A 16491-nucleotide genomic window follows, 5' to 3' on the forward strand; every position below is an offset into this window, starting at 1 on the left:
ATACGAGTGGTAGATGATAAAAGTATATTTTGAGATTTATTCGTTTTAGAGTTGATGGTGTTATTTGTATATTTGCAGAGACATAAAATTATGCTTCTACTTCATACAACTATGTTGTAAATTCCGCTATCATTTGATTGTTATTAATTTATGGTGGAGTGTGTTAATTGTGTTACATTTTCCAATGCTCCGCACATTGTGGTGGGGGTGTGATAGGCACTTGGTTGGTATAGGTTTGATTTGTTATGGTAAAAAGTTTGTGACCAAAGTTGAAAGCCTAAAAGTTTTATAGTTAAAGAAGTGTAAAATTTTTGTTGCCAAAGTTGAAGGTTGAAAGTTTTGTGACAAAAGCTTGATGGCAAAAGTTGTAAGGCTAGAACTTTGAAGTATTGTTGTAAAAATTGAGAAAACAAAAGTTTCATCGGTAAGAATGAGAGGCTAGAATGTAAATGTTTGAAACTTATGTAACAAAAACTCTAAAAAAAAAGAACTATGTAAGTTGCCTTTTAATTATATCGCCTTGCTGGCTGTGTAAGTGTTGAATTAGATGACACATTATGTTTACAATTTAGATGGAAAAATGGATGGATTTAGATTTTAGATGGAAGTGTGAAACAACTGTTAAAAAAGCTCAAGGCTCGAAGCTCGAGCTCGTGGCTCGTTCGATGAAATCTCGAATAAAACTAGCTATAAAAAGTTGTTTTGAAACATCCTGAGTTGATTGGATCATTTTTGTAACCGAGCCAAAATCGATCCCAGGCTCGGCTCGTTGGCTCGATCTTAAGCTCTTTAACTTCAAAATCGAGCTAGAGCCTAGCTAAGTTGCCTCGTTTAATTTCGAGCTTGAGCTCGAAACCATTCTGTCTCGACTCGAGCTCGACTCGTAAACAGCCCTCTTCAAACAGGAATATTTTCGATACTTGTGAAGATAGATTGAGATAGGTCAAATCCATATATACTCTTTATTTTTAATTAATTACAAATGAATAAAAGTGACGTTAAATACAAAACTCATTTAAATTAGTAAGCTAAGTGAACCAAATACACATCCATACTTATTGTCTTAAATACGATAAATAAGGCGGCCGTTTAACTCCTCCCCTTGCCCCTAGTTTTTTAGAACGACAACAAGTCGCTAGTAAAATCAATAAAATACGGTTTTCCTAGTTGTATTGTGTTACTTCTATACTTAATATTGGTTTTATTAAACATTATTACAAATACCATATGTTGTATTTAAATGCTCTTTATAATACTTCAACTCATTAGACAATGACTCAACGTCAGAATACATTCATAATATAAGTAAAAATAATAACATATCCAACTATATATATAGATCTTGCAAAAAGATTGGCCTTTATTCTACTTTTTTTTAATACATGTTCCTTTATTCACCAATCTCATGTTGAGTAATAAAACATGAGGAAAAGGTTGAGTATGAGCTACACTTTGTTGTATTACTTCAATATGCAAAAAGGTATCTCTCTTACTTTCCATCGTTCTTATATTGTACATTTGTACCTTTTTATTTAAGCTTATGTTATATCAAGAGCATACATTTTTTTTAGTGAAAGTAACAAGTCAAATATTCTAAAAGACAACCAAAGACCAGTTATCTTTTCTTATTGGATGTCGTGTGTTGGAGTCTCCTCTAGAGCTCTTTTTCCTCGGTTTAGCTAGGGGGTCTTCTCAGTTGCGAATTTCCTCATTGATGGACGGGCTAGCTCGCCATATTGTGCTTTTTTGGTGAAAGGTGATCTATTTGTAAGGGTGATCCTAAATGTTCAGGTTTTTGTTGTTTAAAAATATTATAAAAACAGTTTATACTCAAATATATATAATTTAATAATTTTTGCTATCTAAAAGAAAAGAGAAAATGAGGGAATTTTATGTAGGAGAAAAAGTAGAAAAGCGTGAAATGGACGGCGGTTTGAGACATGTATTTGGTAAACTTTTTAATCAGAAGCCAACTATCATTCACACTCATTAACTTTAACGGTTCTGCTCGGAATCCGAGGCTGCCGTGAGACACTAAAATTTATGTGGATTCTACGTAAATAAACAAATTTTATATTCCAAATTTATTATCAACACAAAAATGTTAAAAAAAGAAAGAAAAATTCTCAAAATGGTCATTTTTAGAGAGAGAAGTCTTAAAATGGTCTTTTTTTATTGATTATTTTCAAGAATTTGTACTTGGAATACACATTGAAAGAAGATATAAATTATAAAGAAACATGCCAAAGACTTAAAAATATGTAGGGAGCAGACCAAATATGAGAAAATGCTGATGGAAAAGTCTAAATTTTTTCAAAATATTGATGGAAAAGTTTATATTTTTTCTTAACTTTTCTTCTCAAAATACAGTATGCTAAACTGTTTTTTTATGTTTCCTACCTGGACCGTACATATTTTCAAATTCTTAAAAAATGGGTTTTTTAAAATTCGTCTTGGGAGACGCATTTCAGAGATATTTGTTCTTACGAGACGAGATTATTGTATTTCTTCAAAACAATCTTCTTCTTCTTTCATCCTTCATGTGACACACACACACACTTACTTATACATACATACATACATACATATATATATATATGTATATATATATAATCTGTATATATATATATATACAGTAGAAACTCTATAAAATAATACACTTGGGACCACCAAAATTTATTAATTAAAAGAGTTATTAATTAATCGATAAATTAATAATTATTAATTTATATATTAATTAATATTTTATTAATTTATACTAGAATGTTCTGACTCACCAAGAAGAAAATGTAGTTGCACAGTTGTTGACTGATTAATAAATTATTGAAAGCGTTATTGGAATTAATAAAGATGATATCGATGAAGAAGATGATTAAAGTTCTACAATGGAGCCCCCTTCGCGAAACGAAGCTATTAAAGCGGCAATCACATTGAACAATTTCTTGTTGAGCTATGAGAAAACAACACCAGAAGTTCTTACCATGCTAAGAAAAATTAGAGACGAGATTCAAGAAAAATTAGAGACGAGATTTCAACAAAAAACAAAAGACAATTGAGTCATTTTTCAAGAAACCTTCATAAATTATTCATGTAATATGCTATATATAAGGAATTATTAATTTATATTTTATATGGGGTCTAAAGAAATTATCAAAAATGCATTATCTTATAATTTTAGCGAATTATTAACTTAGCATCCTATCCCCGAGTCGGGACCAACAAAATATATTATCTTAGAGAGTTTATTAAATAATCGAGTATTAATTTATTGAATTTCTACTGTGTGTGTGTGTATAAGAAACTTATACATACATACATACATGTACAGCTCAGGTAGAATACATAAAAAAACAGTCTTGGAACACTGTATTTTGAGAAGAAAAGTTAAGAAAAAATATGAACTTTTCCATTAATATTTTGAAAAAATTTTGACTTTTCCATCAACATTTTCTCATATTTGGTCTGCTCCCTACATATCTTTAAATCTTTGGTCTGCTCCCTCATAATATATATTTTTCCCCAATGTGTCTCTCAAGTACAAATTCTTGAAAATAATCAACAAAAAATAACTATTTTGGGACTTCTCTTTTTAAAAATGGCTATTTTGGAAATTTTCCTAAAAAATAATTAAGGGATTGTTGTTGTTATTATTATTATTATTATAATTAGTTTTGAACAACAAATATTTTCCACATAAAATTCTACCTTTTATCTTGCATTTGCAAGGACCTGAACCCATCGTCACACTTATGATGCGTCAAGTACCATACCACTAAACCACAATCTCACACACATGTTCTGTTTTGCAGGCATTAACTTGGATTTGTTCTCATCGCTTCAGTGTACTCACATCTGGGAGAAGTACCCGATCGGACTATCTAGTTCGATATAGTGTTTCTTCATATAGATAATGACACAAATGGTCACACGCACTATGCAATATGAATATGGACATACTGCATGAACAGTAGTACTATTGATATTGGTGTATGCCTCTCTTAAGAATTTGTTCTTTTGTTATATCAATCTTGTTCTATTGTTATATTCTCTTTTCCCCTCACTCAAACATGCAATCATAGATACATATACTAACTTTGTATTTTTGACATGTGTAAGCAAAATAAGCTGAGATCCAGCTCGCTCATAATCAAACACAACTCGTTTAAATTTAAGAGAGCTAAAAGTTGGCTCATTTTTAACTCGTCTTACACTCAAGGTTAACTTGCACTCGACTCATTTACTATTTATTTTACACGTAGAAAATATTATAGTATATAGTTGTTCATATGTTTCAATCTTCAGAGATCTTCAAAAACAATCGCCTTTCATCCCATCCCAATTCCGGTGGCCATTGGGGGCGGAGGTAGGCATTTGGGTTCATATTGGGTATCGTCCAAACCTAATATGTTCAGTTTTATATATACATATAGGACCATATTAACGAACGAACACAATCTTTTTCGACAAGCGAACCCAATATTATTAAAAAAACGATCTGAACCCACTAATTATGAAAAATCTAGTTAATTTTTTGGTGTATAATCTTTTTCTAATAAAGTATTTAAAGAAACCATATAAATTACTAAATACTAACTCAACTGAATTGAGCAATTAGCCCAAACATTATATTAACGAGAAACCTATAGTTTCAATTAAAAAGTATGCCAATAACCAAATTAATCATCTATAATCTAATTAGTAATTAAAAAGTAGGCAATACACTAGTAACCCAATTAGTTTTTGTTTGGTTGTTTATGCTTATCACTTATGATTTATGTGTAATTGCAATATGTTTAAGCTTGATTAGAATTATATATTTACGTTAGAAATATGTGTTGATTGGTTTGTGCTGAATTTGTGAATTTAGGGGTTACTGATATTTTTTTTTAAAGAAAACCAAACCCGAGACGACCTGTCCAGATTCAAAAACTTTGATGCCGGATTGTGATAAACTCAAACACTGAAAAATACCTGGAAATGAGACATAGGCATCAAACTTCTAACTACTTTATCAATTGAATTAAATCAACATATTCTATTTTTATCAATAAGGATAAACACGGATTAAATGAACATCTCCACAGAGCGTTGGTTCATTATTACTTAATACAATTACAAGAATGACATGAATTTCTTATATTCACATTTTAAGAAACAAATGTCTCTAAAAATCTATACAAAAATGACATGAACTTGCAATGTAATACGGATAGTTGTCTTAGTTATTACAGCTGTCTTAGTTATTATGCATGCATCTTAAACTGGAATATAAATATATATTTAATGAGATCTTAATTGTACTTTATTTTATCTCACAACAAAAAAATGTAGTTTATATCCGAAAAACAACAATCATGGATTCATGGTTCATTATTTCCAATTGTTTAGTCGCTAAAAGCTTTGATAGTGAAGATTTTACATGCAACAAGTAACTATTTTTTCTTTAAAGTTGGGTTTTTTATAAAAAAAAAAAAAAAAAAAAGCTGGTGGGGTGGCAAGAAGGGAGACTTGGTGTTGTATGCAACCCAGATTCGATTCCCGCCCTCATCATTTAGCTTGGGTTGCATCATAACGATGGGAGACTATGCGAGTAGATGGTATTCACTAGTTGAATCATTGAACTAAACGGGTTATATCTCACTGCATGGCCGTGCCTTCGGGCGAGTATTCACGAGCATTGGCCTTAGATGAGGGGTTTCTACGAATCGAAAGACAAGTGTATCCCGATATGGTGAATTAAGCCAGTAGCGCCCATTTAAAAGATTCGTTTAAAATTTTAAAAAAATCTAATTAACAATTAAAAAGTCAGAGAAATTAAAATTAAATTAAATTGAATTGACTATTTTAACAAAGACAATTTTGTTCCATTTCTTTTCTAAAAATAGGTGTCTTGATATCATTAGTCATAACAATAAACAAGATAAAACTTTAGTTTGGTAGTTTTTTAATAACTTCATTAAAAGGTTAAATCTGAAGTAGTATGAGGTATAGTGTGTTTGGGCGTATATTTTAATGGCTCATTGAGTCTCTTAATGGTTATATCTCAGAGACATGCTGAAAGATTCAGAGGCTGCCTCTTAATCAGTTAGACCTCTTAAGTCAAATTAGGAATTTTTTTTTTTAAATCCTAAGCAAGTTGTTATGCAAATTCGCTATTATTAGCAAAGTAATTGTTCTTTACCCCTTCTCAATTCTCACAAAAGAAAACATTTATTAGTTTATTAGAAATTAAAATGTTTCGTTTTGTTGCATTTAAAAATTTTAATTGAGTGTTACTACACTTGTATTTATGTAGGCTCGGTTCATGTTTTAATTTCTTATCTTCAAATTTTAAGAAACAAATTTTCTTACAAATATGACCTGAAATCCTAATATAGAATGAATGGTGGTCTCAATTACTACAACTCTACAGGCATTCTAAACTAGAATGTAATAAGTGTATTCAATGAGATCTTAATTGGATTATAATTATATATCACATGAAAAATGAAGTTTATATCAGAAAAACAACAATCATGATTAATGTTTTCGGTTAAAGTTTTTATTAAAAGCCATAAATAGAGAAGATTTTACATGCAACAAGCTAACTAATGATGTGTATATCTATATTTGGACACGGATTAATTTAGATGCATAAGCGTATGTCACATGACATTAACATGGCGGCATCTTCGCCTTCAGGCCCAATTGTATGAGTGTGATGGTTAAGGCTAGATCTTGTAGCTTTAGGTTCAAAACCTGTCTCATTGATGTTGTTCCTAAGTGAGCCAGGACTAGAGCGTCCAAAGCAATATGGATAGTTTATAGTTGACATCTCGTTTTAGGAAGACTCAATCGTATATTGTGGATGCTCCAACCATTGTTAAAGATTAAAGAAAACTCGGGTAAAAGTTATACGCTTAACGTCTTGAGGAGGCACCTACAACTAAGGCCACTTAATGAAACTAAGGGACAAAGCAAGACTAGGACATAACCAACCTTTGACTCAGACCAATTCATAATTATTAAACATACACTAAAAATACGTACACAAGAGAAACATTAGCGCATGACATTTACACACGAACGCTCACACGAATGTGTTATTGCCTTAGCACGCACTAAATACGATTCTACAGTCAAACACCAACGGTTTGATCAAACACGTGCTCCATACTTCCACAGTACATAATACTTGTCGGTAACACTTCAGCACTATAAATACAAACGCCGTCACCACTCGTGTATAACTAAACTTGTGATGGTCAATTAATTTCTTCACTTAACACCTAATGACGTAAAACTCCATCTTTAAACACGAATCAAACGACATATTCAGCCAGTCATCTTAAATTCCACCAAACCTAATTCATAACTGATTAACGTCAAACCATAAACACACACCAGTCAATTAAACCGTATATTCACATAAATAGTAAAAAATAACAATAAAGTCATTATCAAATAATCAAATATTAATCACACCTTTAAGACAAACATTAAGCATTTTCCAACAAAACTCTTTCCCAAAGAATAATAATCCACACGAAATTACCAAACTACCCTCAACAACATATTCTTTGCCTACATAACTCAATTACCTTACATCGCACGCCACTCCTTTTGCCCCTCATATACTCGTAACCAAACACACCTCCACTCTCACAATCACAATAATAATAATCTCCGATCACAATTACGTCACCATGTCCACCGATCAACAACTCCGGCAGCCAGACGTTCCGGCGATCCAATTACCACCTCTCAAACTCAACGTTCCACCACCGCAAGCTGAGGAGTGTGTAACGCCGACCTCGCCGGAGCACAGGATTCCGGCCACCGTCGCCTGTCCTCCGGCGCCGAAGAAACCGAGGCGCGTTTGTAACAGAAGGCTTCGTGAGGTTCACTTTGTTGAGATCGTTGCGAGAGATGAGATCGATTCGTTCTTCGCGACTTATTTTGAATTAATCGAACAAAATTCGTCGCGAAAACGGAGGTGTGTTTGAGTGTTTCGTAAATTTTTGCGACAAAAAGTTTGCGACAAAAGAATTGCGAGATTTGGTTCAGTTGGAGTTCATGATGATATGAAGTTTTATATACATATAGTTTTATTTATTTATTTATTTTTTTGTTTAATTTTCTGTCAAACTATCATGTTAAATAATCTATGTACAAGAGTTAAATTGTGAATTAATATTTGTGAGATATTATATCATATTATGATTATCATACAAAATTGATGGATCAAATAAACTACACAAAGATCTTTATATTGGAAATGTTTGCTGTTTAAATATTTTGTTTGTTTCATGGATGAACAGGGCACATGCAGAGCTGTCTCTTGTGATTTGAGAAATAATTAGACATTTATAAACTTAATCTATTGAATATTTGTTATTAATTAAGATAATTAGTGATTTAATGAGGGAGTTGGATTTGTAATACAAAGGAGATTTCCTATGCGAACTTTGCGAAGAGAAGGAAGGAAAAACACGGTGGAGTTTTGGTAATTATGTTGAATAGCGTAATTGCACGATATCACAAATGTAACTAGAGGAATAAAATTACGCTATAATTTTACAGGTAGCGTAATAAATCCAGTCTCCCTATAAAAAGATTATAGCGTAATAAAATTGCGTCTTTATAAATTATGTAGAATATTTACTCTGATTGGTTTTTGTTATATAGCGTAATTACAAAATTGCCATGACGTCCTTTTTTTCATTTGTATTGCTCATACGTTAATTTCATTTTCATTTGTACGGTTGCCGCTGAAAATAACTCATTAAATTTAATCATCTATCTCGTATAATTAAAAATAAAATAAATAAAGAAAATAATAATAAAGTAGATACATATGTGTGTGGAAATGTATGTACTCACCAAAATTTATGCGTATAAAAAGGAAAAGGTGAAAAGTGGGTTATAACTTATATGTATATGTATATAATACATTTTTTTTATAATACACACATAAATGTAAAGTATCACATGGAGTGGTTTTCGTATTAGATTAGTATTTGACGTGTAAACATGTATTTAAAAAATATTATATTTGTTATTTTGAGATGAAAAAAACATAAGGAATGTGCGGAAGGAGTGAAGGTGAAGGTGAAGGTGAAGGTGAAGGTGAAGGTGAAGGTGAAGGTGAAGGTGAAGGTGAAGGTGAAGGTGAAGGTGGGGGGCAGTATGGGAACTTAGAAATCACGTTAATCCCAATAAGGGGCAGCCATATCTCATCCATCATTCTATAAAAAGTGCAAGGGCACCTACATTTCTTCTTTTGGAAACTTCTAATTTTGTTGCACCCAATATTATATGGGACTTTCTACCACACCCTCTGTACCTTCGTATAAGCCTATACGAGGGGGTCCTATACAGGGTTTGTAGGGACTTTATATGTCTCGTTTAGTCCTATACAAAGTCTATAAAGGATGTCTCTAGTAAGACCCTATTATATTATATATAAGAAATATAAAAAATAAAAAAAATATTACATGATTTTTAATTTAAAAGTTAAGTAACTATAGCCTCTAAAACAAATGGTACAGTTCTTTTGAATATATTACTTTTGTAACTTTTTAACTACATAACTTTTGTATACATTAATATGTCTTTTAATAAAGCATACAAAAAATAACGAGTATTTTATTTTCTTTATTTTAAGTATGGTATTACTATACGTTTTTTAATTTAAAAAATACAACATTTTATGTGATTACCGATGTCTATATTCCCTGCTGCATCATGTTTATAGAGCGTCTATGTCAAAGAAAAATGTTAAACATAACCATTAAAATGTCGATTTTTGAAATATATTTATCTATTAATATCCATGACAAATCAAACATTATATACATAAAGAATTTTGTAGTATTTTTTAGTGAGACCTAGAAATTTTATTATAGTGGGGTGAAAGTTAGGTCGCCTATGAAGAGTTGGTATAACTAACAGATGATCGTTAATGTACTAAGAGTATGCAAATTATATTATAATCTCACACCTGTTAAGTATAAAGTTCTCACTCCCTATTGTTTGCCCCAATTCTAATGGGATTCAGAGTATTTACAACACACATAGGAATATTTGCGGGGACTTCTTCGTAGCGAATTGATGTTGGCACCTCCTACTCTACTTAGGATTTCCCAACATTCCTTTTGCGTCCCGTCATGTCACCAATGTGGTTCCTTCTTGTAAATGCTTGATTCTAGAAAATATTTGGCAAGATCTCCTGCGATGCGTTCCATCATAAATTTTCATGCGTCTTCAGCCTCAAACCAAAACAGGGTAAACGAGACATGTAGAAGCACTAAATAAGTAATCATTATCAATCTTCTAGTCAATAATCTTGGGGCAGTAGAATTGATTTCGAGTGTTCTCAAATTAGCTCTAGTAACTTCCGAATTTTTACTATAACCAAGAAAAAAGAGTAAAGTGTCATTTTCGTCCTTGTGGTTTGGTAAATAATACGAATTTAGTCCAAAAAGTTTATTTTTTGCATATGGACCCTCCATGTTTCCTAATTTTTGCCAATTACATCCAAATCACTAACTCCGTTAAATTGAATCGTTAACTAGGGTAGACATGTCTTTTCACTCTTTCTTTATTACATGAGTACGGTGCCAAAATCGTCCTTGAAGTTTGGTCACATTTGCTAATTTCATCCAAAAATATTTTTTTTCGCAATTAGACCCTCGATGTTTCCCAACTGTTGCCAATTTCGTCCAGTTTATTAACTCGGTCTAAATTTAACGTTAACTCAAGGGTGTTACTGTCCTTTTACATATTTGTTTACATTGTTATTATTATTAGGCTGAGCTAAACTCCTTATATGACTAAAAATAAATAAGAATAAACAAACGGATAATATATTGGATCCAAACATAGGAATCGTGAAATGTTAGAGATGAGCAAAATCGGTACCGATTTGGTTCCAAGGTTTTGAGATTTCGGGATCGGTACGGTACTGGTATTTTCCGAATTTTACCTCAAATACCGTACCGGTACCGAACCGAACATTTCGGCACCGGTATCGATACCAAACATTTGCGATTTTTGGGATCGGATTTTCGGTATTGGTACCTCTACGGTACCTAGGGCTGTCACTTTTACCCGAAACCCGCACCCGAACCTGGACTAACCCGACCCGAAGACACCGAACCCGAGAAAAGACTAACCCGAACCCGAACCGAAGTAATTTGGGTTGGTTCTCGGGTTTGATTTATAAGTTTTGGGTCAACCCGAAAAAACCCGAATAAACTTCTAGTTTTAAAATTAAATGTATTTTTATGTATAATAAACTAAGTCTTAGCCACTAAAGTTATCATAATCTAGCTCTAATTGACTGTTGTCATTCTAACTATTATGGATCGATTGTTTATTATTAATTTATGTTTTCCGTTTATTACTAATAGCAACCGAAATCGAACAATCAAATCACGCCCGATTGTATATGATTAAGGCTCGAGTTAGTTTTACTCTTCTTATGAATTGTTTTATCAAGCTATGTTGGTTTGTTATTTGATTATTTTGTTATAAGCAAAGAAGAATATGTTATTTTAATTTTAGCATTGTCGTTCTTAATTTTTTTTTTGTTTTTGTGTTTTTTTTTCTTTTGTTTGTTTGTTTTCTAGGATACTCGAAACCCGATTAACCCAACCCAAAAAAACCCGAACCCGAATTACCAGAACACGAAAAACCCATAAGAGATTTGGGTTGGGTTTCGGGTCAATATTTAAAACTTTGAAACCCGAAGAACCCGACCCGAAAAACCCGAAACCCGAAAAACGAACCCGAATAACACCCCTAGCGGGTACCGAGCTCATCCCTAATATATGTCATCAAACAAACACATAATAACAGTAATGTAAACAAACATGTAAAAGGACAGTAACACCAATAAGTTAACGTTGAATTTAGACCGAGTTAACAATTTGGACGAAATTGGCACCGGTTGGGGAAAATCGAGGGTCTACTTGCGAAAAAAATATTTTTGAACGAAATTCGCAATATGACCAAACCTCCAGACGATTTTGACACTTTACTCATATAATAAAGAAATAGTGAAAAGACATGTCTACCCCTGATTTAACGATTAAATTTAACGAGGTTAGTGATTTGGATGTAATTGGCAAGAATTGAGAAACGTGGAGGGTCCATATGCAAAAAATAAACTTTTTGAACTAAATTCGCATTATTTGCCAAACCATAAGGACGAAAATAACATTTTACTCCAAGAAAAATTACTTAAAAACTTGATTACCAGGATACTATAACCCGGTATATATTATAGACTAAGTTTTCAAGTAAAATAAAATGCAAAAGTTTTCCATAGGAGATCAATTTTTCTTTCATGATATGTTCTTCAAAGAAGTAATAATTGGTTCAAGTTTGTAAATTTTAAGATAGTCCAGACCAATAGAAATGCACTGAAGCAAGTAAATTGCAATAAAATTTGACTTCTGGACATAGTGGAACATGGGGAATCTTGGAGCCCTTTTTCTTATATTTTATTCATATGGGCACTCATAAATTTCTTCTTTTATAAAAACGAACAAGTCAATAGAAAATATGCACTTATGCTGTGAAGCTTAAAAAACATTTTTTTTTAAATCTACCCAAAAATGGCTTGTAATTCTTGTATAATATGGATGTTTGTCTTAGTTATTACATGCATTCTAAACTGGAATATAAATAAGTATAATTTAATGAGATCTTAATTGGATATTTATTTTCTTACACTAAAAAGGAAGCTTATATCCTAAAAACAACAATTATGATTAATGATTTCCGTTGGGTTTTTTTATCCCTAAATGCCATAAATTGAGGAGATTCACTTGAAACAAAGTAGCTAATATTGCATCTAGATTTGGACAGAAACTAATATAGACGCTTAAGAGAATGTCTCATGACAACAATAGTCTTAAATTCCTTAGGACTAGAGGTGGACAAATAAAACGGTTAATTCAACCTATTCGAAAATCAAACTGAAACCGATTATGTAGAAACCGGTTTAGAACCGATTGAAGCCCTAGGTTCAGAACTGGTTTGTAATTCTCTTCACCGAAACCGGTCAACCAAACCGAAACCGGCCAAAACGGATAAAAACCTATCAAAACCCGAACAGATTAAAACCGAACCGAACCCGATTGTAACCTGGCCAAGAAACCGGTTTGAACCCGAACCAAAACCGATTATAAAGTAACAAAACTTTTGCTGACCAAACCGAACCGGTTTTAACCTGGTTAAGAAACCGGTGTGAACACTTGTCGAAGGCACGACCGTTCGGTGAGATAAAACCCGTACAGCTCAAGGATCCAACAAGTAAACGTCACCTACTCGCCCAGTTTCTCATCATCACCTGGTGCCGCCGAAACCAAATGATCGGAACAAGAATTGAACTTGAATCACATAAAACACCAAGTTTCATCCTTATCACTCCCCTACCAGCTCGTTAACATTAAAAGTGATATATTTAACCACTCATCTAGTATTATTCGAAAACAAGAAATTACAAAATGACTAAATTACCCCCACCTCTTTTTATCTCCCCCCTTAAATACCTGTCCACAATAACCCCTCACACAATAATCTCCCTCCACTTCTCCGATCAAACCACCACCGCCACGTCATGTCCACCGAACACCAATTCCGGCAGCTAGACCTTCCGGCTATCAAATTACCACCTCTCAAACTCAACCTTCAACAGGAATCATCCGACGAAGAATGCGTAACGCCGACCTCCACGGAGCACCGGATTCCGGCCATCCTCTCCTGTCCTCCGGCGCCTAAACGACCGAGGCGCGTGTGCAAGAGGAAGATACACGCGCTTCCGTTCGTTGACGGAGATGAGATCGATTCGTTCTTCACGTCCAGCTATGAATTAATCAACCGGAATTCGTCGAGAAAACGATTGTGCTTTCTGTAAAGCTTTACGTCAATAATAATAATAATAATAATAATAATAATATTACGGACGAGATTTGATTCAATTTCGAATTCATAGGTTTTTTGCACGTTGTTTCTGTTGCTGAATCGATTGACATCGGTTTTACGTGTTGAATGTTGAATTTGAAATCGAAATTGAAAGCCTAATTCGGAAACTGTGGATCTGAATTGCAGATTTAATTCGATTTGTTTCGCTATTCACTGTCATATTGTTTACTCGAGTTCTTATGATAGAGAATTGTTTGAATATTCGTTCTTCGTGGCCACGTCTCGTTCATAAACAGATTTGGACGTTTTTCATGAGTATGACCTGCAATTCTGTTTGTGAATTAATATTTGTAATTGTAAGATATTTTGTTATTCAAAATGAATTTAATAAGAGTTCGTCTAAAGTAGCGCGTCTTACCGACACTGTATCTGACTATCTAGACACCATTGGCGTGTCATACAAGTTGTATAATACACACGAGTTTGTATATCTAAAGATCACTTACAAATTATATGACCGTTTTTGTTTCATCGTGTATTAATATGTCACGTGTGATGATGTGACAGGCTCTGGTGTGTATAGAATAGATTAGACATCATAGGACTAGTAGGCGGTACATGTAATATGAGAGAAACAGTAATAAATAATTTTGGGTTGGTGTTTGTACACGGGACAAGAAAAACCTGCAAAGGTTCTAATTTAGGAAAGATGAAGTTATTCTCTTTGTTTCTTGGATGAACAGGGTCATGCAGAGCTGAGCTGTCTCTTGTGTTGCTAAGGTCCATTCAATTAGAAGCAATCTTTGTATTAGTTAGGAACTTATTATTAAATTTTGAGTTTTTGAATAATAATTAAATATCTAAATATTTATTTTAATTAAACGAATGTATTATATGTGTATTATTTTATTGGTATTAAAAAGATGGTGTAAATTTAGAGAAATTAGAAGAATGATTACTTTTATCATATTTACGATCTCAAACGAATTTAATGCCTTCGTGTTATGCTCGCATATTGTTAGAAATGTCTCAATATGTGAATTAATGAACATGGAAATACATGGTATTCGAAGGATATGAGACACGGTTTTACAATTGTAAATGTAGGACTAGGTAGTCTCAATTCTATCCTTACGTGCATTAAGGTCTTTGCTATGATACACCAACAAAAAACAAAACGAGAAATAATTTCTCGTATTTTGTTACATTATTTGTAAAGTAATATGACGCCAATATTATTAACGTATTAATATAACTACTCTAGTTAGTTAATTGTAAATTGAAGATAGAATTGGTGGAAGGAGTAAGGATGACGAAAGTGAAAGAAGAGGATATATGATGGTGTGGTACCATGGTATGAGACTATTGAGTATGGGAACTTATAAGTCACGTTAGAATCAAAAGATGGCAGCCATATCTCTCATCCATCTTCTACAAAAAGTGACAATGACGCATACAATCTTCCTTCAAACTAATATATGCAACATTATTATGTTATATTGCATGTATAAAATAAAGATATAATGCTCTCTAATTTTGTAAGAAACTATTATTTAGTTTTTTGGTTGTATTTTAATACATGGTTGATAATTCATATCTCAGTTTGTTAAATTAAGTCTTTTTCGCTCAATAAATGGTGATATATTTTTTCAGATGGTTCAGTTGGCGATTCTTATTTGAAGTCACATGTGTCATTGTAAAAATTAGTGAAGCGATATCAGTGTTAACGACTGGTTCGTGCGATTTTGGGCTAACAACAAACTGAAAACTGAATTTTTGTTTTTTTTTTTTATTTATCAAAAACCGCATGGTTCTGAGTTTCGGTTTCCTTGTTCAATTCGGTTTTGGGTGTGATTGTGTGGTTCCGATTTTTGGTTTTCATATTCAATTCGGTTTTGGGTGTGATTGTTTTTTGGTTTTGTTAGTCGGACTAAAAAATTTGGGCTAAAAAGGTGTGACATTTGTCAATTTCGGGTTATTTTATACTTGTATTCTTAATGTAAACCCAACCCGTTTTGTATCCCGAACCTTTCGATATTATCAAAATGATGAATTGTATGTTAAATATTTGTTTTATAGTTGTTGGATAAAAAAAACACCCTTTTCGGTTCTTAAAATTCCCCGAAAACGCTCAAAACGAACTACCAAAATGGAGACTTGAAGGACCCATTTGTAGTTTGTGCTTTCTTGGGTCTATAACCAACCCATTTTCATGAAACACCCTTTATGAAAGACCCATTCAACTTACCCTATATATACACACTCATCTTCTTCATTTGTGCTTGCTCATTTCTTCATTTCTCTATCAAATTCTTGAATTCTAAGGTTGTTCTTCATAAGCTAATATTTCATTTTAACTAACTTCTCAATACTTAAAGCTTGATGTTACAACATATATATAATATACACTCCTTGTTTACCTTCGGTCTTTCATTTCTCCGGTCTCGGCCGGTTGAAATGTCGGGCTAGTAAGGCAAGGTTACATGGAGGACTTTGTAGTCCTTGTTTATATATTTAACAAATCTAACCATATAACTTGTTATACTTGCTTAAATTCTACATATTTTAGTTTATTTT

The 16491-nt window shown here is 32.7% G+C and overlaps 1 protein-coding gene across 1 annotated transcript; it reads left to right on the forward strand.

Annotated features, from left to right (window-relative positions):
- The first annotated feature begins 7659 nt into the window (after window positions 1-7659).
- LOC143579228 (uncharacterized) lies at window positions 7660-8042 on the forward strand. The gene has a single exon (XM_077062600.1). It carries the CDS (start codon window positions 7686-7688, stop codon window positions 7983-7985), a length of 300 nt encoding a protein of 99 aa, XP_076918715.1. The 5' UTR covers window positions 7660-7685; the 3' UTR covers window positions 7986-8042.
- The last annotated feature ends 8449 nt before the right edge of the window (window positions 8043-16491 follow it).

This window comes from Bidens hawaiensis, unplaced genomic scaffold (genome assembly GCF_021521415.1).
Source record: "Bidens hawaiensis isolate Kalapana, Puna unplaced genomic scaffold, B.hawaiensis_p1.1 tig00029633_1, whole genome shotgun sequence".
NCBI classification, from domain to species: Eukaryota; Viridiplantae; Streptophyta; class Magnoliopsida; order Asterales; family Asteraceae; genus Bidens; species Bidens hawaiensis.

Excerpts from the sequence above, each read along its gene's own strand:
- LOC143579228 (XM_077062600.1), top strand. The coding sequence starts at position 7,686 with ATGTCCACCGATCAACAACTCCGGCAGCCAGACGTTCCGGCGATCCAA.